Source organism: Protopterus annectens, chromosome 14.part0 (genome assembly GCF_019279795.1).
Source record: "Protopterus annectens isolate FY-2018-M chromosome 14.part0, PAN1.0, whole genome shotgun sequence".
Lineage (NCBI taxonomy): Eukaryota > Metazoa > Chordata > Ceratodontiformes > Protopteridae > Protopterus > Protopterus annectens.
This window is the reverse complement of record NC_056748.1, coordinates 162,328,578-162,352,486: the sequence shown is the minus strand read 5'-3', so window position 1 is coordinate 162,352,486 and position 23,909 is coordinate 162,328,578. Positions and strand designations below refer to the sequence as shown.

The 23,909-nt window shown below is 42.1% G+C and overlaps 1 protein-coding gene across 1 annotated transcript in view; it reads right to left on the bottom strand.

The window, feature by feature from the left end:
• CCDC186 (coiled-coil domain containing 186) overlaps positions 1-23,909 on the bottom strand; it is a 1,483,461-nt gene that overhangs the window by 1,011,176 nt on the left and 448,376 nt on the right. The window contains exon 4 of the mRNA XM_044055936.1: positions 21,592-21,718. Within this exon, the coding sequence (XP_043911871.1) occupies positions 21,592-21,718 (127 nt within the window). The remainder of the gene's footprint in view (positions 1-21,591; positions 21,719-23,909) is intronic.

Here is a 23,909-nt window from a genome sequence, read left to right as displayed (position 1 = left end):
CTGGTTTTAAGTTTTGTACTTCACTACTCTAAAATTAATCTTTTAAATTCTAGGGTATTCAAAGATTCATTTTACAGAGCTGATACACTTGCACTACTGTGATGGCACATATGGTTTAATTCCTTCGTCTTTTTTAGTTTATTAAAAATGGGCTCATGATGTTTGCATTCTTTTCTCGAGAATCTGCCTACTTTTTTTTTTAGAATCAATTATTTATATAAATATAAATGGTCTATATATTCAGAATGGATGGCTTTGACTCCTCAGATTATTTATATTTACTACATTTTTGGAGGACACATATGTTGTGAGAAGACTTGGATATAATGGACACTTGGAATTGCTCTCTAATGCCCAGGACTCAGAAAAAGATTAGACAGGATCTAAGTTTCTAACATTTGTTCTAAAGTTGCTTCATGTTATCAACAACTGGTTGCTGAATATCAGACAAAAATGGTCTTTCATAAAACTTAAATAATGAAATATCAGCCTTTACTTGGTATATACTATCAAAAGGTTAAAAGAAGTTACTAAGTGGATTCTGGAAGAAATAAACATATTTCTTTAGTTTAAGGAAAATAACAGTAAGAAAAAAGAAGTTATGTACTCACCATAAGGTTCCATGTTGGTAGTCCATCTCACCCTTCATTTTTACTTATCGGTTCGGAGCCGATCCTTGGCTCCGACTCGCTCGATTTACAAGCTGGAAGACTTCTGGTTGGCTCGTGGCTTAGCAGGTATCCCATGGTGCACCAGTACAATCCCCAGATCTTGTTTGCTGCTCACTAGAATAACAACCATACAACCAATACTAAAGGGTCTCCAACCAAGGGCAACCAAATTATTACTTCCAGATCTTCCAGGGTGGGGGGCAGGAGGGCAGGTTGGCAAAAATGAAGGGTGAGATGGACTACCAACATGGAACATTATGGTGAGTACATAACTTCTGTATGTTAGGTAGTCCGATCTCACCTTCATTTTTACATATGGGACAGCGTCCCTAGCGCCTTATTCATGGGTGGCTCACTGGAAAATACTCTTGAGCACCGTGGAGCCAAAGGATGCTCTACCCCTGGATGCCAAATCCAATTTGTAATGTGTAATAAAAGTGTGAGGGGTAAGCCCACGTAGCTGCTGCACAAATATTATCAAGTGGTACCCTGGCTTGAAAGGCTGCAGAGGTAGACAGCGACCTGGTAGAATGAGCCTTGATCCTGTAGGGTAAAAGTTTGCCCTCCGAGCTATAGATAAAGGCTATACAACTGGAAATCCAATTAGATAGTGTCACTTTAGAAACTGGTAAGCCCAATCTAGCATCAGAAAAGGAAATGAATAATTGATCTGATTTCCTGAAAACCTTAGTCCACTGTAGATAAAAACGTAATTGTCTATGAACGTCTAGCTGATGAAAACGATACTCAGCTGCATTACAGTGGTTAGGGAAGAAAACTGGGAGTTCTAGTGATTGGTTTAAGGTAGCATTAGAACAAACTTTGGGAACAGAGGAGGGATTAGTACGTAATGACACCCTGTCTTTGTGAAAAATCAAATATGGTGGCTTAATAGACAAGGCCTGTAGCTCCGATACCCATCTAGCTGATGTGATAGCTACCAAAAACAAGGTCTTCCAAGACAAACATTTTACAGAAGATGAGTGGGAGGGTTCAAAGGGGGGAGAAGTCAATTTAGACAACACAAAATTTAAATCACAAGAAGCCACTGGTTCTTGCAGAGGTGGTCTCAGTAGAGTGGCCCATTTCAAGAAGGTCTTGCATAGCTTTTGAGACATTAAATTGGTATCTGGAAAACCTAAGTGAAAATGAGAAATCGCCTCCAATTGGACTCAAATCCTTGCTGAAAAAGCTCAGAAAGAAAATTTAGAATCACACGGATAGAAGCAGTGTATGGATCGACATTCATTCTCTGTGCCCAAATAGAAAATCTTTTCCATTTACTGCCATACAGCCTCCTAGTTGAAGGTTTATTGGAGGACATAAGAATATGTGACACGGAGGATGATACATCATGAAGCCTGACTATGGATGGAAGTGGAGCAGCCACACTGTCAATTTGAGGGTGTAGTGAACCTTGACATGTGAGACGAGATCTGGAGCTGGGTCCAGAATCCAAGGATCGTCCAGGAGAAGAGGCTTGAGGAAGGGGAACTAGACCTGACGAGGCCAGTAAGGAGCAATGAGGATCAACCTGCTTCCCAGCCGACTGGCTTTCTGAATCACTTTGAAATGAGAGGGATTGGAGGAAAGGCATACAGAAATCCCATGGGCTAACCGTGAGTCTCTGGGAGACCCCCAGAGGAGGAATGAGGGAAAATAGCTGCTGCCTTTGGTATTGACTGGGCTGGCAAAAAGGTCGCAGCAAGGCTGTCCCCATTTCCGGAAAATCTGATCCACTGTTCCCAGTTTCAGAGACCACTCATGAGGCATTAGGACTGCACGGCTGAGCTTGTCGGCTATCACATTGGACGTCCCTGGAATGCGCACTGCAACCAGAAAGCACTGGGAAGAAATCATCCATTCCCAAACTCACATGGCCTCTCGACAGAGTGGGTAAGATCTGGTACCACCCTGTTTGTTGATGTACCAAACCACCGACATGTTGTCTGATTGTATCGCAATTGTCCCTAGAGGAAGAAGGTCTTGAAGTGCTTGCAAAGCCAGAAGCACCGCCCTCATCTCCAGAACATTGATATGCAGATGAGCCTCATGTTCTTGTCATGTGCCTTGGACAGTCCTGCAGAGATAATGCCGACCCCCACCCGATTTGTTAGGCATTCGTGGTCACAGTGGCAACGGGTTGGGCCGGAACATAGGAGGCACCCGTGATCAGGTGACTGGGAGCTATCCACCAACGAAGGTCCTTCTTGCATGATTCCGTCAACAGGATAGGATGACTCAGTGGAAGAGATTGGAAGGACCATTGGGAAGACAGAAGCCACTGGAGAATTTTTATGTGCAACCTGTCTAATAGTACCAATAGAATTGTGGAAGCCATAGTCCCGAGGAGCTAAAGAACCCACTTCGCTGTGAATTTTCACAACAGGAGAAAATGTTGAACTTGGGCGATTAAGTTCTGTGCCTTTTCGGCGGGGAGACGAGCTGTCATGTTTACTGTGTCAACCTCTGCGCCTATAAAAATCACAGATTGAGAGGGCAATAATGCAGATTTTTTCCAATTTATGGAGATCCCTAACTGAGTACAAAGTTGAGTCGTGGCATCCCTGTTTTGGAGGAGTAGATGCCTGGTGGGGGTGGTCAGGAGCCAGTCATCCAAATACGCAAACACCTGTAATCCCTGACGTCTCAAGTGAGCTGTCACAACTGCCATGCATTTGGTGAACATCCTGGGGGCTGTGGTGAGACCAAAGGGCAGAGAGCGAAACTGATAGTGACTGGCTCCCAGCTGGAAGTGTAAATGGCTTCTGGACGCCTTGTCATTTTTATGTGGTAATAGGCGTCCTAAAGATCCAGAGAGCACATCCAAAATACTTTCCCTAACAACGGGAGTATAGACTGCAGTGTTACCATCCGAAACTTGTCCTTCTTCACTGATTCCTTCAATCTGCTGAGGTCCAATATTGGCCTCCAATCTCCAGTTCGTTTTGGAATTAAAAAGAACCTGGAGTAAGTTCCGGATGCTATCGGGTCTGCTGGGACGGGCTGGATGACTCTTTTTAAGAGCAACTTGTTGATCTCCACAGTTGCCTGATCCCTGTGATTGGGTGGTACATCTAGTATCCTTTTGGGAACAAATGGTGATAGGGAAAAGGGTATGATATAGCCTCTGGTAACAACTCTTTGTACCCAGTTGTCTTGGGTGATATTTAGCCAGGCTTCTTTGTACAAAGAAATGCAACCCCCGACCGGCCCCAGAGAAGCGCAGTCGGACTCCACATCAGAAGCACTTATAAGGCCGTCCTCGAAAGGAATCATGGCCTTGTTGGTATTGCGGACTGCCCCTGCCTCTAGGGTGACATCGGCCGTTTCCTCCTCCTCTGCCTCTGAAGGAGGATTCACCCTGTGCGTCAGAAAACACCTTCTGGGACTTCTTCAACCACATTTTACTGCCCCTTTGATCCTTGGGGTATGGTCTGGAAGGGACAGTAAAATGCACTCCCACGACAGAAAGTGTCTTTCTTTCTTGTTCACACTGACTGAGTGTATCCTTCACCTTGGAACCAAACAATGACGAACCATCAAATGGGGCGTTGGTGAAAGTAGACTTGAATGGTTCCACAAAATTACATAAGCGCATCCAGGAGTGGCACCTCAAGGCAACTCTGGAACCCACTCCTTTACACGCTCCATCCGCAACATAAGAGATAATTCGCATGGAGGAGTTAACCACAGAATTTTAGGTGGACAACTGAGTAGAAATCTTATCAGTAACTCCCTCAGTACACGCACCTTGTATGGAATCTCCTAACTCCTTGAGGAGATCCCTCTGCAACCTCGTGAAGTGCGTGAGACAGTTGAGCGATCAAAGGGTAAAGGCCACTGAACTGAAAATATGCTTCCCAAATCTGTCCATCTGTTGAGACTCCTTGTTTGGCGGATGAACGGATGAAGTCTCCGCTAACTCCTTCTTCGTGGCCGCTGCCACCACCATGGCATCTACGGGAATGCCCTTGGACAAGAACTCTTTACCAGGAGGGGCAGACAAGAACTTATTTGGTCTCCTGGGGACTGGGCTCCACGGTGTCAGGAGTATCCTACACCTTTTGACTAACTAGATCCATCAGTTCGTCAAAAGGTGGAGACACCCAAGAGGCAGAAGTTTGAGACCTGAAAGCCTTCAGGTACACTGACTCCTCATCAGAAGGGTTAACAGTGGGCCAATCGATTGCACCTCTGCCTAAGGATCTCTAAAATGTCAACAAAGGAGACATCATCAGAGGACGACTTGGGGGACCCTTCCGACTCCTCTAGGTCAGTGTCCAATGTCAAAGACTCATCCTGGGAGTCAATATGTTTCTTCTTACATAACCTCTTCTGGGGAGGCTCCTCAGAAGGATATTCCGGGGAAGCCTTGGAAGAGCAGGGACCATCAGCTGATGGCACCTGAGGCTGCAGGTCTCTGCTGTCTCCAGAGAGAGTAGGGGCCGAGACTGAAGTGAGTGCTCTAGGGGGAAGAGTGCTGGTGCCACTGGTAGGAGCTTGAGAATGAGACAGCACGCTCCTCATCATCTCACACGCTGACTTCTCCGGCTCTGAAGACCTCCCCCGCTCCAAAGAGACACGGGTCAGTGCCAGAGCTGTCGGCTCCGAGATAGATGCAGGGTCCGAGCTCACCCTGGCCGAAGCACCAAGAGGAAGGCACGGAACCGATGAAGATAGAGTCCAAACCTCCCTGTCGGTTCTGACAAGAGAGTTTCGGACCCTGAACACGACGGACGGCACCGAGCATGTTGGAGCCGTACCCTGCTACAAGGCAGCAACAAGGTGAGTTGGAGCCAGCATGTCCTCTGTTGGCATCAAGCACTCAGGCACTGAAAGGTCAGTATGGCTTGGAGGAGGAATAGCAGACAATGTAGAAAGCTGGGCCAAGTGGCTCTGGAGCCGACTGGGTCAGAGCCAACAATAATTTTGGTAAGGCAGATGACTTCAGGAGTCTCAGCACTACCCTCTCCACATCTTCTTCTGAAAGGCTCCTGGAAGACATAGATGGGGATCTTGATCTGGGGGGCACTGAAGACTTAATTGTTACGGAAACCGGTAGGGAGCTTACAGACGGCCTCCGAATAGCAGAGTCTACTGCTGTATCAATAGGTTCACAGATCGGTTCTGAAACACCTGTAGCCAACTTTGACACCACCATGATGATCTCCTTCGGCTCCGAAGGCTGAGGAGTCGAGAAGGCAGATTTGGATTGTTTCGACTGTTTAGGAGGTGGCTCCAAGACACCAGCCGGTGCTGGAGAAGGCCTTTTTGAGGACTGTGATTTCCCAGACTTACAGGAAGCCGAAAAACTGGACAGTGCTTCCTCAAAGCATGGTTTCAATAGACCCTCAAGTATGAGTTTGTGCTTTCTCTCCTGTAACACTCTAGGAGAGAAAGCATGGCAGAACAAACACGACTCCTGTAAGTGGATGACCTCTAGGCAATAGACACAGCTACTGTGGCCATCCGTTAAGGACACCTTTTGGGAGCATTTCATGCACTTTATGAACCCCGAGGGTTTATACTCCTTACTTTCCTTAGACATATTACACACACACACAAACCCCAGAGAGATTGAAAGAGGAAAGAGAAAAAGGAGGAGGACTAGGTCCTCTAACTAAAACGGGCCTAACCCAGTGTAGGGAAAGTAGGTCTTCTAACTTAAACAGACCAGAAAGGAAAGCCCATGCACACAAGAGAAACCGTAAATGACACAATAAATTTCTATATTCCTAAGAAAAAATGGGTAGTATACTTGCAATCCTAGTAAATTCACAAGCAGATCCCCACCAAAACAAACAATGTCAAAATAGCAGAAACTGCCAACGGTGACCAAAAAGGTCAGAATAACAACAGACAAGACAACAGGAGTCCCTGTTGACTAAGAGCGGAAAACCGACAAAAACTCTACCTAATAATAAAAAAAAAATGCGCAACGGCACCTAAAACTAACTGGCACACAGGATTTTTATTATTTATTTTATTTTACATTTGTTGACCGGGCTAGCCCAGTGTAGGATACCAATAAAAACTAGTAAACTAAGTTGCACTCAAAAAAGGGCAAGCAATACAACTGCCTAATATATTAGCAACACTAAATATACAATACAGATTCTAATAAAGCATTGAATATAAGAATTCTGAAAAACTTAGCCAGAGCCAAGAGAAGCACAACCGAACTCATCGATGCGGCAAATGAGATCTGGGGATTGTACTGGTGCACCATGGGATATCTGCTTAGCCACGAGCCAACCAGAAGTCTTCCAGCTTGTAAATCAGCTGAGTCAGAGCAGAGGATCGGCACCGAACCCATATGTAAAAATGAAGGTGAGATTGGACTACCTAACATCTGACTTTTGAAATTAATTAAAATATTACTTATTTAGAAAAATATCAACCTAGTTTAGAAATCAAGAAATGGTTTAACTAAATAAAAGACATTTAAAAAAAGCTAAAGGAAACAAAAGGAGAGAAAAAATAAAATCAGTATGAAAACCTTCAGCTGGGTAAAACCAGTTTGGGCACGGCTGAGATAAGCCAGTACTACATCTCCACTCAGGTTCAGCTGGAAGCTAGGTCAACTCTCCAGTGCCAAGTCAGCCTCTCTCTTTTCTCACCTTCTATCTTTATCCTTCTTGCGATGTTAGTCTTCTTCCAAGAGTAATAAACCTTTTAAAATAAGTTTGTTCCTCCTCTGAGGGTCCAGTGGCATGGCCAAAGACCTTACAAATATCACAGATGTTCTGACCCCAGCTACACCATGTGGCTGCAGTAGTCATACCTTTGAAACCCTGAGACACAACAATGCCCACTAACTCTGACCTACAAATTCTAATGGGTTGGGAGGTTTATGGGTTGGTATAATGGTTAAGGTTTTTTCCTTACAGACACATGGTGCAGGGCTTGAAACCCTCATGGGGTAATTGGCTAGGCTTGAAATGGCCCACAAAGGCAGGTAGCCTAGTACTAATCTATGAACCTATAAATAACTTGCCACTACCACAAACAAGAAGCCACAAAGTGCACGTATGAATACACACACACACACAAAACCTAAATCTTCAGAATGACAGCAAAATGCTAAAAGACAGGCAGGCCTGACCACCTAACCAACAGCAGGGAGGATGGACAGCCTTAAGAAAAGATTTAAGCTATCACAACAATTATAAGAATGCTACTAACTACTAAAGAGCACTTCTAACAAAAACCATGCCTAACTCTTAAGAAGAAAATAAAACTTATAAGAATCAGTCAAGCAGATGAACACATCTGATTTGAAAGACAGCAAACAAAATCTGTTAACAGACTTACCTCAAGTATGAAAGAAAGCTATAAAAATGTTTTTTTTCAGCTGCCAGACACCTCACCTGTAATTATTCTAATCAACAGTCAGTTTTCATACTTTAATAAATAAGTCTCCAAACAGATCTACCAGGGGAAGAATCCTCTTTCAGCAATGATGAGTCTTCTAAGTCTTATACCGTTGTAGGCAGTAACATGCTGAAAAGCAAACAGCAGTGTGAAACCTTTCATACTCTCGGTCTCCCATGGCATTACATAAACACTCACTCCCTTTTCTGTTCAACTCATTCTGCTCCTACTAGGAGTCTTCACCTCCCACAAAGCTTGTTGAGTCAACAGCATTTGCAAAGTTCCACATAATCAGTCTCTTCTACCTCACAAAATGAATGCAAAGGAACTCTCATAATGTAGCCTTTGCTCCTTCAGCATTAGTAGACATCTACACATCTTCTGTAGGACACCATCAGCACTACTGGGGAAATAAACCTACATTTTAACTTACGTCTCTTCTACTGTTTTATAGTATCCAAGCTGTGTAGCCTTCAGCATTAGTAGACATCCACACATCTTCTGCAGGACACCATCAGCACTACTGGGGAAATAAACCTACATTTTAACTTACGTATCTTCTACTGTTTTATAGTATCCAAGCTTTGTAGCTTCTACTGGAAAGTTTCACCTGCATAACCCTCATCCATATGCACCATGTGAACTAGTACAGTAAACTTCCTCCCTAGATGCCATAACTCCTACAACAGTTATTCATTTACATAAGAAGTCACAAATGGCATCAAATTACTTAAGGTTTCCCCCATATGATCTGTGATTCAGTCAAAGGCAGTCTACACACTTTCTAAACTCCCGATCAGTTTTATAAAATATGTCCACTGTTCCATCTCTGCTTTCACAAACATCATTAAATCGAGTCCTTACAAAACTTCACTTAATTTCAACTTCTTTCTACACATCTTGTCTTCCAATACAACTAACCGCTGATCCACACCTTCTACAAAGCCAACCAGCTCCTCCATTCTATTTCACATTTCAACCACCTGCTGTTTAAAATGCATCATGTCAACCAGATGAGCATGCAAAAATGTAACCTCCTCAACGCCAGACATTTGCAACATTTAATGCACCTTTCTAATACGACAGAAAGATGCCATAAGCTAAATTTAATTTCTTCCAAACTTTTAGTCAATGCTGAAACGCAGCAGGTGTTTTACAGAATGCATGTTTGTCCAGTTACAGTTGGCAAACAAGGTAAAATCAATAATGTGACAGTAAACATAATCCAGACATTCTCAGATCAACCTTTTAGAGAGATATGATGTGAGCCTAGCAAGCACAATTATACACATATGGACCAGTCACCTGCAATCTACAAAGTTATCTCAGTTTACAATGCAGGACAGAAACTACACAAATTCAAGTGACCTAAACAGCTGCTGCAAAACACATCACAGATATTACACCACTGGTAACTTCTAATCAGGGAAGGAGCTACAGGAAGCAAATAAATAGGTGGGGCTTACTGGAATAGGTCTCACTTATACACATGCCTATACAAGTATGCATGCAGACACACAACACGGATGCATGCATGCACACACGCGTACACACATGTACATTTATACAAGCCGAAGGAGAGAAACACACACATGCATGCACTAATACATACGTAACACACACACACACACACACACACACACACACACACACACACACACACACACACACGTGTGTGTGTTTGCCTGCAAATATACATTTACGTGAGCAGGCACATGCAAATGCATGTACATAAACACAATGTACATGCATGCAGGCATACATGTATGCATGCAGACATGCACAAAGATGGATGGAAAAATGAACACACACACAAGCACACCTTAGTATTTATGTCTGCATACTTAGCAGCGGTACTCTAGGTGGGCAATTAAGTACTACTGTGTACTCAACTCCCCAAACACACACACACACACCACTTTTGTCTTCTCAAAAATGCATTTCAATGTCAGAAATGTAGCAGTGGAAAATGTAAAGCTTAATATAATTTAGAGTTACAAGAACCAAACCTATGCATACATACTCAGACACTTACGTATTCCTGTCTGACAATTACTTTATGCAAACAGGAGAGCACAAGCATCCCTACTCACAAACACATGTCTATCTAATAATTACTTTAGACAAACTGTTATAACATTGCTCCTGGGAGTATTTTGGAGTATGATATGCATTTGGAAAAGTAGTTATCACAAGGCAGCAACAACCAATCTACCTTATGTACTGCATACCACATCCTGTTAGCATTATGGAGGCTGTAAGCCCACAGAGCAAGCACAGTTAACAGATATAGATGCTTTTCCAAAGTACAGCACTTATCAGACCTCTGTCACTGAAATCTAAGGAGTCTTAAATTACCATTACAGTTTTAGAGTTGAGCCTTACACTGGGGGGTTGTTAATAAAAAAATGATATACCATCTAAAACAGTGGTTATCATTGACAACTTAAAGACAAAAAAAATATTATTTTATACACAAACAGTTTTTCTTTTATAATTCAGCTGCTCCAGAGCAAGCAAAGAACACTTCCGCTTTTGTTTCTCGGGCTGCCTCAGGCATCAGTCACCTGACACACCCTGGGCCAGTGGTGGCTGGTGACTTCAAATCAAAGGGGTGCTGCAGGAGACAGTTGCATGGGTGGGGCCAACAGGAAGGGGAGTGGCCAACTAGAAAGGGGCAGAACTATGCTCAAAAACCACAAAAACTGGGACTTTAATTAAATACGCTGCCCTGGGAGCCAAACCATCATTATGAGAGTCCAATCAAAACAAAATGAAGTGGAGAAGAAAAAAAATATTTCAATGCATTGGTTACATGACAGCTTACTTAATTAACATCTAGATGGAAACAAAAAGGTTGTGAGGCATGAAAAAATAAATTACTTTTTAAATGCATTACTGGAATGCCAGTCAAAATCAAGTATAAAAAACAAGCAGCACTAAACTCAAACAAGTATAAAAAACAAGCAGCACTAAACTCAAACTACTTTTCCTTGCACTGCAGTTCTATTTATAATTTATATTCAGCTTTATAGAAGTACCAAGTAACATGCTGAAAGTAGCAATCTCTGTGATACCGATTACCCCACTTGTAAAAATGTTTCTTATCCAAAAAAGACCTGCTGCCTGACAACAACTATCTACTTGTTTCATGGGGAAAACATTATCAAAGTAAAAAATGAACAGCAAACAAGCTCAAGATAAACTGCTTAAAAGATTATTGCACAGGTTATGGACCACACATGATAGATTGGCATTTTGTTTAGTTTATGGGTAAAGCCTGCAAAGATGACTGCAAGTCTCCAACAAATGTAATGAGCTTCTGAAATTATTGTAATCCTGTCCTTTACTACAAATACTGCAAGACTGTTCTAAATAATTTAGAATCTTGCTAAAACAAAATTGCCAGGTTTGCCACAAATGCCCCACCACTGTACTGTGCTCTCCCAACTAAACTGGTTATAACACCCTAACCGTTTATCTCTCAACCAACTTACTTTGACCCACAAGTTAATACACCAACCCACAAACTGTTTGGCTCTCTCAAATCCTGTCCAGCCTAGTCACAATCCTAGGCTCCTTAGATTCTCCAATAAACCTGTGCTGAATGTCACCCACTCCCACAACTATCACGGTGATTGTCTCTATTCCAATAAAAATTACCTAACTCTGGAATTCTCTCCTATAAACCATCACCAAAAATCTAGACCCTCCTGAGTTCTAACAACTACTTCAAAACTTCCTAGCTAATCATTGCCTCTGATCCTGTCATTCTCCTGGCTAACTCCACTTATCCTATCCCACCCCCTTTCTGCTCTACAATAGTCTGCACCCTCTTGCCACTACTTCTCTCTCTGATTATTACTATCAGTTCTTGGCTCTTATTACTCCTCCTCCTCAAAAAGGTGTTTGGCACCCCTGGGAATACAGCTGTATACTGTTGACTTTGTAATATTCAAGACTGTTTCAACCTACTATTTCATATGTAACATTCTATTTGAGTAATATGTTATTGGTCATGTACCATCATTCTCATGTTCTGTACTTAAACCTGTAACAGAATTTGTGTATTTTTCATGTTCATATGTAAATATTGTACTGTTTTTGCATTGTAATGTTCTTTTTCTGGAGCTTTTCTCCCCAGGCCTCCATGAAAATGGGCTACTGGCCCAGTCGGACTTTTCCTGGTTAACAAATGTAATAAATAAATAAATAAAATATGCATTTCAATACCTAAGGCTTGTACGTTATCTAGTTATGTAAATATTCTCTGCATGGCAACAACAAAAAGGCTTTCAATGTTGATAATTATTTAACAGTATGCTTATTAAAGCTTACTTGCATCTTACAATCTCAGACAAGCTTACCTGATGGTCATTAAAGCATTGCTACTTAAACACAGAGCAAGAGGCACTGCAACAACATGCATTTCTGGAATAATAAGAAGCATAAATCAACAGTATAAAAATATGACAGAAAACCCGAACATTCTGCAAAATCAAGGACAGATAAAAAGCCACTGTAGTACTTGTGTCTGCCTTGGATGGGGGGATACTTTGCACACTTACACTGCATAACTGTGCCCTTCTTAGACACTTCCAGAGTCACTACATGGGGGAGTGGGGTACAACAAGTATGTCACAATTTGAAATGTCTCTGGCTGACGGTGATGGCCTGACTCATTTGTCATACCTCTCAACCTCTGAGCAAGAAATTTGGAAAAAGCCATAAATACAGGTGGGACAAAGGCCCAAAAAGGACAATTTTTTATATATTGCTCTTAAAATTTAGAATGATAAGAGAATGGGTCTTGCATTAGTATAAATTTTCTGAAAGGTATGAAATCTGAGACTCAAATGCCTGTTATTATGTTCAAACTTCAGTCTTTAATGATTTGCCAATAATTTGCCAGAAAAAGTACAGTTTTGTACCTACCATAAATGTAGATGTTCGAGGATCCACATTGCTGCAGTCCTAACAATTGGGTAGTCCCGCCTCCCCAGTCGCCGAGCGACCAAATAAGTATATGGCTGACGTGTCGGGGGCGCGGCGAGTCTAGACGCAGTGCTACAGTACTAATGACGGATGACCGACGCTATATCCTCTCAGTCTTTTTTGCCCCAGATGTCAGAAGACCCTAAAAGACAAGGCCAAAACCAAAACACCAAACACTCCTGCACCAAAAATATGTACAATATATACAAAAGTACAAGAGTATAACCTCACCCACACAACCACCCTAAACACAGAGGGGAAGGAGGAGGGTAAATTGGGCTGCAGCAATGTGGATCCTCGAACATCTACATTTATGGTAGGTACAAAACTGTACTATGTTCTTCATTCCACATTGCTGCAGTCCTAACAATTGGGTAGAATCCCAAAGCAGAGGTAAGGAGGCTGGCAAATCATAAAGAAGCAGGAGCTGTCAACATGCCTTGCAAAATAGCTGTGGCAAAACCAGCCCTAGATTTAGAGTAGAGAGGAAGGTGGTAATGCTTAGAGAAAGTATGCACTGAACTCCAAGTAGCTGCCTCCAAAATCCTTAGTTGCCACCCCCTTAGAATGCTGTTGAAGTGGCAGTAGCCCTAGTGGAATGAGGCCTAATCCCAGCTGGAATCTCCTTGCCATGATGGGAATAACAAAATGCAATGCAAAACCCAATCCACTTAGAAATAGTTTGTTTTGACACAGGCTTGCCCTGAGAACTCAAAGCAAAAGAAACAAACAACTGCTGAGACTGCCTAAAATCCTTAGTCCTGCTTAAATAATAACGCAACTGCCTGTGTACATCTAAAGTGTGCAAAATCTTTTCCCTTATTTTGGGGATCTGCATAGAAAGTAGGCAAATGAATAGTTTGGTTTAAAGCCACACTAGAAACCAGCTTAGGCATAAAAGAAGGATTAGTACGTAATGATACCCTATCCTTATGGAAAATCAAAAAGGCTCTACCGCCATAAGGGCCTGCAATTCAGAAACCCTTCTTGCAGAAGTAATGGCCAACAAAAAGCAGTCTTCCATGACAAGTATTTCAATTCAGCAGTAGCCGGCTCAAAAGGTTGTAGAGTAAGTTTCTCCAACACAAAATTGAGATCCTAAGCAGGAGTAGGAGCTCTACTGGGGGTCTTATATTCTTTGCCCTCTAAGAAATTGCTTGAACAAGAACAAAGATGAAAACAATGGTGGGTCACAATCATAGTGAGCTGAAATTGCTGCAGCATGAATCTTAATGGAAGAAAAAGACACCCCTTTGTCCAATAACTCAGTAAGATATTGAAGAGCCACACTCAAATTAGGCTCAGAAATCTCCAAATATAAAATCTCTTCCATTTTCTGGGTACACTTTCCTTGTACTAGGTCTTCTGGCTTCCATAATCACATTTAAAATTTGTTGAGGAAGTTGAGACCTGCTGTGTTTCAAAACAGAATATGCCAGGCTGTTAGATGAAGAGAGTGAAGCTTGACATTGAGCAGGTGACCGTCCCTCTGAGACAACAGGTGTGGAATCAAAGGTAAAGGCCATGGAGGCTTCCTTACCAGACTCCTCAGTAATGGGTACCAGTGTTGCCGAGGCCAATCTGGAGCTATTAAAATCATCCTTGGCTTGTCTTGTCTGACCTTTAGGAGCACCTTTGGGAGAAGAGGCAGAGGTGGAAAGGCATACACATGAAGATTTTTCCAACTGAAAGAAAGAGCATCCACTTTCCAAGCTGTGTGATGAAACCTCTTTGTGCAAAACTTTGGCAGCTGGTGGTTTAGTGGAGAAGCGAACAGATCTATGTCTGAGTTCCCATGACACTGTCAATTTCCAAATACATGAAGATCCAGTTTCCACTGTGGGGATCCATGATTTGTCTGCTTAACACATCTGCTAAGGAGTTCTGTGCTCCCGCAGAAACCTTGCCTGAAGAGTTAGTTGCAAGCTGGTATTGATCTCCCATAAAATCATTGCTTGCCTGCATAACGGGTAAGAATGTGTTCCCCTTGTTTGTTGATGTACCACATGACAGTTGTGTTGTCTGTTAGAATCAACACCTGCCCTGGAAGAAGTAACTCCTTGAAAGCCATTAATGCAAACTGGACTGCTAACATCTCCTTCATGTTGATATGTAGATGCTGTAGTCTGGCAGGCCACTTGTCTTGTATCCACTTTCCATTTAGATGAGCTCCCCAAGCAATGTCTGAGGCATCTGTCGTTAGAATCTGACTCGCCTGTGGGCGGGTCACAGAGAGTCCCTTGTTTAGGTGACATTCCTGAGCCCACCACAAAAATTCCTGTTGAATGCAAGGTATTATTTGAATGACAGTGTCCAAATCCTGGCAGTGCTGTGTCCATACATTTTGAGATACCATTGCAGCTTCCTCATATGCAGTTTGGCATTGGGAAGCACCAGAATACAAGATGCCATGAACCCTAAGGCTTGAAGGACTGTCCTTGCAGTCAGCCTGGACTGAAGAGATAGTGGATGGAAGTAAATGGAAAGATTCTTTGTTTGTCGGGGTTAAAAGGCCATCTGGCTGCTGTATTCAGTCTCACACCCAGAAAGCACATGTCTTGAGAGGGTACTAGACTGGACTTTATTTCGTTCACAGAATACCCTAGGCATCTTAGCACTGCTATCACATATTCCAAATGCTGTAAAAGGTCTTCCTTTTCTTGAGCCAGAATCAGACAGTCGTAGTAAGGATAGATTTGTATTCCTTTTAGCCTGAAGTAAGCTATCACTGGAGCCAGAACCTTGTGAAAACTCTGGGCGCAGTAGATAAGCCAAAGGCAATGCAGAGAACTGATAATGGGAATTTCCAGCTCAAAACGCAGATACTTCCTGCAACTTAGTCTGATAGGCACATGAAGGTAAGCCTCCTTGAGATCTAAAGTTACCATCCAGTGATCTTTGCCCAGCAGAGGTAAAAGCTGTTGTAACGCCAACATTTTGAACTTGCGAATGTCCAGATAAGTGTTGAGGATAGATAAATCCAAAATTGGTCCGCACGTGTTCCCCTTCTTTGGTACTAGGCACAGGCGAATAAAATCCTAGGCCCCTTTCTGGCACAGGAACCGCTGAATGGCCCCTATTTGGAGTAACAGAAATTTGCTTGTGAGCCTCTTTTCTTTGTAGAGGAGGAATGTCTGGCATGCCTTGGAAAGGAGGCAAGGTATGGAAATAAAACCTGTAACCGTGGTGAATGATATCCAAAACCCATCTGTCTTGGGTAATTAAATCCCAATTTTCTTTGAAAAGAGCCAGCCTTCCTCCCAAAGGTGCTGCCAGACGAGAATGTACTGGCAGCTGAAAAGGCAGGTCATTGGGTCTGTTTACGAAAGGACTGACCCCTGCCCTCACCAGAAGTCTGAGCAGGTGAACTCCCTGTTCTAGGCCTAAAAGAACCTTGAGCTCTGCCCTACCACGTCTAGACCTACCGCTAGGGTGGGAATCATAAGCAGGAGATGTCCAGCCCTTGGTAGGCCAGTTTCGACTAAACTGGAGGCTGCACCTGCAAAAAATCTTTAACAGTTTGCATAGACTTAGCCTTGTCCTCCATTTTCTTTAAAACTGCTTCCACAGGCGAACCAAACAACACGTCCGACTGTAATGGAGCATCCAAAATCCTTGTCTTAACATGCTCAACTAAATTCTGATCCCTCAACCAGGCGTGCCTCACGAGAACAGAACCAGTGGCAGCCACCCTCGAGGAGGCCTGCACAGCATCAAAACCACATTGCAAGGAATGCTTACCCACCTGTTCAGACACATGAACTAAATCCTGCAACTCTTTACACTCAATACCTTCCGCCAGAGCATCCACCTTAGACTTCAATTGTGAAAGGAGATAATTTTGATATTTTAACATGTGAAACTGGCAATTCAACGCCCTCATGGCTAAAGTGGAAGAAGTATACACTTTCTTTCCCCATCTATCCAAAGCCCTTGCCTCTTTATCAGGAGGAACAGGATTTTTAACAACAGAAGCCTTAACACCTTTAGGCCCCTGAGAGACAGTTTCGGGTCTGCCCTAGGACTCTTAAAAGATACTTATGAGCTTCAGGCACCCTATAGTACCTATCTGGTTTAACTGGGGCAGGAGGCAAAGAATCAGGGTTCAGGGAAGCCTCTGCAAAAACATCTTCCACCACATTCAGAACAGGAGGTATAGCTAAAGGCCTATGCTGGGGTAAAACAAGAATTCCTAAGCCTCTTCCTGGAATCAGAGAAATCTTGACCTTCCCATTTAAAATGCTCCCTCATGGAATGAAGAGTCTCTGAAAATGAAAAATCCTCAGGAGGAGAAGCTGAAGGAGTAGAATCATCCACATCAGAATCAGAATAAGGAGGAAACTCCTGCAAGTCTTCAGCCAAGACTCAGAAGCCTCGAACACTGCTCAAAACTCTCAAACTCAGGTTCCACCCTAGGCCTCTTATCAGGAGGGGGCATAGAACCTCTAATCATAGTAATCAAATCCTCTGCCATTTTAAGCATATGTTTCTTAGGCAAAGATCCTGAAGAGCTAGGAGAAACCCCCACTGAAGTTAAACCTGGCCTGCCTCTCAAAGAAGCCTTGGAAACAGAAGGGGAGGCTCTAACCACCTTAGGAAGAGGGAAGAACAGCCACCTGAGAAGCCCCTTCAGCCTGGCCTACCTCCTGAGAGGACACATCCTGTAACAGTAAAGTCTCTCCTGAGACTCCAAAAAACCCTCCTGCAGAACCTCCGGCTCCACTGAGTTTTCTAAGAACCCGGCGTCCGGACTGTCGGTTCTTCCAATCTAGGCTTTGCTGCTTTGTCCTGCGCTTTTTGGGCGGCCCAAAGCGCGGAGCATCCGACGGCATTTTATAATTACAACGCTTCCCAAAAACTAACCTGGCACAGTCTAACCTTCTCTTAATAGTGCTTGTTAAATCTAGCACAAGAGCGGCATCAACAACAACGCCGCGTCAGGCCCTAAACAAGGTATACACAAGGTATGGTAATCCCTATGAGGTATCTGTTTCCCACAAGAAATACAGTTATTCACTTTTCTGACATCCGGTTAAATACTGAGGCAAAAACAAAATATTCCCCAGGTACAACTTTGATTGATTCGGTCACTCACTTCAGAAACTGCAAAGACTGAGATATGGTCATGCGCATTACCAGACTAATGCGCTGGGACAGCGGACTACCCAATTGTTAGGACTGCAGCAATGTGGAATGAAGAACATCCACAATTTTATGAAAAACGGACCAAAAATGTGATGCAAACTTATAAAATAGACACACAATACAGTTGGGAACCTGTCAAAGAAGGGCCACTTTTTAATATTAGTTGAGCTGCTGACAAAAAAAGAGAATCTACATGCATTGCTAAAATAAAAGTAATCTGTAACTCTGATCATTACAATTTATTAACTGTAAACCCTCCACATTTCTTCCAAAACTGCCATTTTGCAGCGGGATTATAAGGGGAGAGCAACATTCTGAGCTAAAATTGGGGACAGTTGAGAGGTTTGGCTATACCTGATTCTATAAAGCAATTTATTTGCACATACCTCTCAACCTCTTAACGCAGGAAATCTGGCCAAGGCCAAATACACTGGGGAACAAAACAGAGTACTAAAAATTGCACTTGTATAAACTTGACAGAACAACAGGTCTTGCTTTAGCATGCATTTTTCTGAAGGGTGTGAAGTCTGAAACTCAATGTCTGTCATTAAGTGACTTCATTCCTAAATGATTTGCCAGAAAACCACACATTTTATGAGGAACAAGCCAAAAATAAGAAATAAAAATCTATTCATTCTGTGAAAATCTGGACAGTTAAGAGGTATAGTTCAGCCAGGAGAATTGTGCAGCAGAAATCCTACACGACGGACTTGGCTCCCTAGGTGTGGACAATAAGTACCCCCCCCCCAAAAAAAAAAAACAATGATCTCAGAGAAGTGATTGCTTCAATATGACATCATCACTTTCAGTAGCATTCAGACTCAATCAGTGAAACTATTCAGTAACAAAAAAAGTTTGTGCTTGTAGACAGTTGATTTAACTGGTTCCTAATTGAACACATCCAGCCAAGAACTGGGAGGGGGCATACCTGATCTGATCAGATAATCAATAAACACCTTCCTGATTGTATTAAATTATACTCCTTGTATAATACAATACAGTTGTTAGATGTGTTTTAAATTTACTGTTTTGAACATTTTTCCAGTAAACAATGAAAGAAAATGACAAAACTGCCCAATTCAGAACATTTCCATCATAAAATTCTACTCAAACTTCTACAATCCACCAGTATCAAGTAAATATGCACAATCTCTGCAGAAGCAGAAGTCATCTAAATAATTCCAAAGTATAGAGATCTGTAGCTAATGAAGAGGTTGCTGCTAGCAAACAACTTTATATTTTGTTGTTTCATCTACAAATAAAGTTCCTGATGTCTTTGAGGAATAAATTGTCTATGTTGCATTAAAATGATAAGCTAGTTAACACTGCAAAAAGGAATGGATGGCAAACTGATAACAGGTTCACAGTTACTAGGTATCTCCTCCAAAGAGGACATTCTCAGGACTGCAGCATCCACCCCCTTTAAAAGTACATCACAGTACAGTATCAGCAATGCATCTAAATACCGTGGGAGTAGAACCAACAGCCTTTTTGCATCAAAAGCAAGTATTCAACCTGTTATGCTATTAACAATGCAAGCAGACTCAGTATAAGCAGCACTAAACTTGTCTTCCCTTAAGCTCTCAGCACCTTGTAAAATTCACTCGACATTCAACTGTGCAGCACATGAAACCTGGAAAAGGCCAAAATTTATGGGGGGACAAAAGCCCAAAACCAGGGACACATTTTAAACATTGCTTGTATAATATTGGAAAGTTGCTAGAATAAAATGTTGTGTTACCACCATGAATTTCACTGCCAAGTCTTGAACCCAGGACCCTGTGCACTACAGTCAAAGCAACATACCACTATGCCAAATCAGCTGTTTCCTGAAAGACAGGAAGACTAAAACTTAAATGGATATCATTTAGTGAATTCAGTTCTCACCATAGCTCTCAACCACTTAGTACAAAATACCTGGACAAACCCAATAATGGGGGAATACAGCCCCCAAACATATTCAGTGAATTCAGTAGTTCTCACCATAGCTCTCAACCTCATAGCACAAAAGACCTGGACAAAGCCTATAATGGGGGAATACAACCCCAAAAATAAGGACAAATTTCAAATATTGATCTTATAAACTTAGAAAATTGCTAGAATAAAAGATTTTGTGTTACCATGTATTTTCTGGAGAATATGAAGTCTGAGATTCAAATGCCCGTCATTTATGTAGTAAATTCAAAATCCAGGAAAACCCACAGGTTTTATGAGGAGCAGAACAAAAATCTGAGGCAAAAATCTGAACAGTTTTCACAAGTGGTGGTGGGTAGGGAATTCAGGCTCTTGTTAACTGTACCCAAGGTACAGGGTTTGAGCCTGAGTAACTCTAGCCACCAGGTATAGTTAACCGGGGCATTTCTCACACACACACGCACGCACATATGCACAGGCACACACACTCACACGTACACGCACGCACAGATGCACATTCACACGCACACACACACACACACACACACACACACACACACACACACACACACACAAAAACACACAACACATTCTGAACCCAATTCCCTTGCAGTTAGTCAAATACAAACAAGTACCTGTACATTCCCTTGCAGCAGCTCCCGAACCCAATTCTCTGCAGCGAGAGCATCAAGTACAAATCCCCTTCCAGGGAGCCAATCAGTTGCTATCCATCCATGTACATGACTGCATAAGTTGCAGTCCACTATCCTTCCAGTCTATAAGGTTGCAAACCACATAGACTTCTGGGCATCTGTACACTGATGCCTTCTCTTCGTAATCCAGACTGGTTAAATGGCAGTCCAGATAGGAACTCACAGAGCATGCATGCGCAGCTCCGGGACTCGCAGCTAATTATTTTAAAATTCTGTTGTCTTCATTTTACACCTGGGGGGGGCACTGCAGTCCTGAAGTCCAAAACTAAGAGCTGCACCTGCCCAGAGCCAATGAGAAATGACTGCTCGTTTCTCCATCTAGCAGCCAAACCAGCCCAGCTGAAGCACTACAAAGGTTTAAATGCTCGGCTATTTAGAAACCTTTTAATACAAACTTGAAACTCAATGAATGCAGTTATGTGAAATTTTGACACCTGAAATGGGATCTAAAGAAAACACAGCAAAAATAAAATAAAGATAATTTAAACAGCACTGACATTTAAAGGGGATGCAGCCCAGTAGCTGAGTACCATAACTCACCAACATATATGCAATGGCATCACAGGGACTTTATCAGCAGTATAAAAAACTGATCATGACAAATGGGAGAAGTTAATGCAGGATTGTGTGCATTACTGCTTAAACATTGTGGCTCTCTATAACACAAGAACAAAACTGGCCTGAGACTTACTGTACTGTAAATGTGCTAGTGCACATCAATACCAGAATCTTCTCCTGTACACTAGTATATTGTACAAAGATATGGCACTTTTTACCTGTTTTACAGTGTTTATGTGTTGCTTCTCTACTTCAGCTTGTTTTCTAATTTCATCTTTCAGTCTGTCTTTCTCAGAACATATTTCTAGAATAAGTTCCTGATGCTTCTTCTTCTCCTCAATCAGTCTAAAAGGAAAAAGCAAAGATATGCAAAAGAAGTCAAAAAGTTAAGAATGAGTTTAGCAAAAGTGACGTTGATGAAAAGAAGTATTTGCACAGTAACAAAATACAAGGACAGGATGTGACACATTTCAAATGCTTCATGTAAGTAAGTCTAGGTCATAAAAGAGAACAGCAACAATGCATGGAACTTTGATACTCGCTGTCCGCTTACAACAGCGTACACACCCAAAGCAATGCAACAGTTACAAATTATACACTTGCTGAAATATCTCTTCATTCTGTTTACCTGTTGCCGCAGTCCTAACGAGTTCCTATCACAAGAGCGAACGCTTAAAATAGCTAACATTCTTCTGTCAAATTGAAAACCATGAAAGTTGACAATGTCGAAGGCATAGAACAGCGATTTTTTTCCCAGGGAAAAAAAATCACAGGGCCGTTCTTGTGACTTTGCTGTTTTCTCCACTGTGTTGCAATCTCGGATTTGGTATATTTAAGTTGAGGGGGGTTGTGGAGGGGCACAGAACGTAAACTTACTTCAGTGTCTAAACTCTGTTTTTTTGTTGTTTTCTTTTTGTTCCACATCATCTGGTGGCCTCATGCCACAGTCTCCCACCATGTAAACTATCTGTCACAGTTGAAGTGTTGCAAGAGACTTTATTACTTTAGTCAGACCTATCAACTCCCCCCCCCCATATTACATACAGGCAAAAGCTTCAGTGAATACTCACAAATATAACCATTTGTAGTTACTCAACCTATTCACTATGCAGTGGCCCCCATAGGCATCCTAGGAGGCACTTTAGCAGTTATGTGTCCCACCAAAAACACAAATCTGTCTTCAGCCAACCACTTCTCCTTTACCCAGCAAAACTGAACTTCGTACCCAAAATTCCAAACTGCTGGCAGTGTAGACACCCTGCTTCTTTATAGCCCAGCATCTCTTGATAACAATGAAAATTCTCTGCTGTATTCTTATCAATAAGCATGATTTTGAAACTGTAAATTCAGCTGACTGTGAACTATAAAAGGAGCACAAGTTAATGACATGAAAATGTAATGGAAATGTTGCTTATAGTAATCATCACTTCTATGACGTATCAAAATGTGCCATGTGTCAAACCAGGTACTTACTATGGAACTTTGCTTCACTTACAGCAATGTTTTTATTTATTTTATCTACTTGTTTAACCTTTGTTGACCAGGTTAGTCTCACTAGGCTAGTAGCCCCTTTATGAGAGAGACCCAAAGTGGTATTTATACTACTAGGACAAATTTGGCCAGAGTCTCAGGGAACTTCCCCTACTCGAGGCTCATACAAGTATCTGCACGTCTCGTTCCTAGTGCAGTGGGCGACATGGAGAGAGTAATGGGAGGAAAAGAGGTGAACTCCAGCTCACAGGAAGATATGGTTGTTCGCTGAGTAGGAAGAGATGGCAAAAGAAGAATGTGTTGTTACAGCCCTCCACTCACAAGGGTTGCAGGATGACGTTCTGCATGAGGTTAATCAGAGTGAACTGGAAAATGGAGATGTTTACTGGGGTGACAATGGAGGAAAACATAAAAGGACAATTTGGAGATGATACAAAAAAGGGACAATATTCAAAAAAGAAAAACATATGCAGAGACAATCAGGAGCAATTATGAAGAGCAGAAAGAAAAGAAGAGAGATGACAGCAAGAAAAGAAAATTAGAGGTGAGAATACAGAGTAAAACGCATAAGGAAATGAGTAGATATCAGGTATGGAGCACTGTAATACTCACCTTAGGCATAAAAGGAAATTAATAGATATCCGGTATGGAGCACTGTAATACTCACCTTACGCATAAAAGGAAATGAATAGATATCAGGTATGGAGCACTGTAATACTCACCTTATGCATAAAAGGAAATTAATAGATATGAAGTATGGAGCACTGTAATACTCACCTTACGCATAAAAGGAAATGAATAGATATCAGGTATGGAGCACTGTAATACTCACCTTACGCATAAAAGGAAATGAATAGATATGAAGTATGGAGCACTGTAATACTCACCTTACGCATAAAAGGAAATTAATAGATATGAAGTATGGAGCACTGTAATACTTACCTTAGGCATAAAAGGAAATGAATAGATATCAGGCATGGAGCACTGTAATACTCGCCTTAGGCATAAAAGGAAATAAATAGATATCAGGCATGGAGCACTGTAA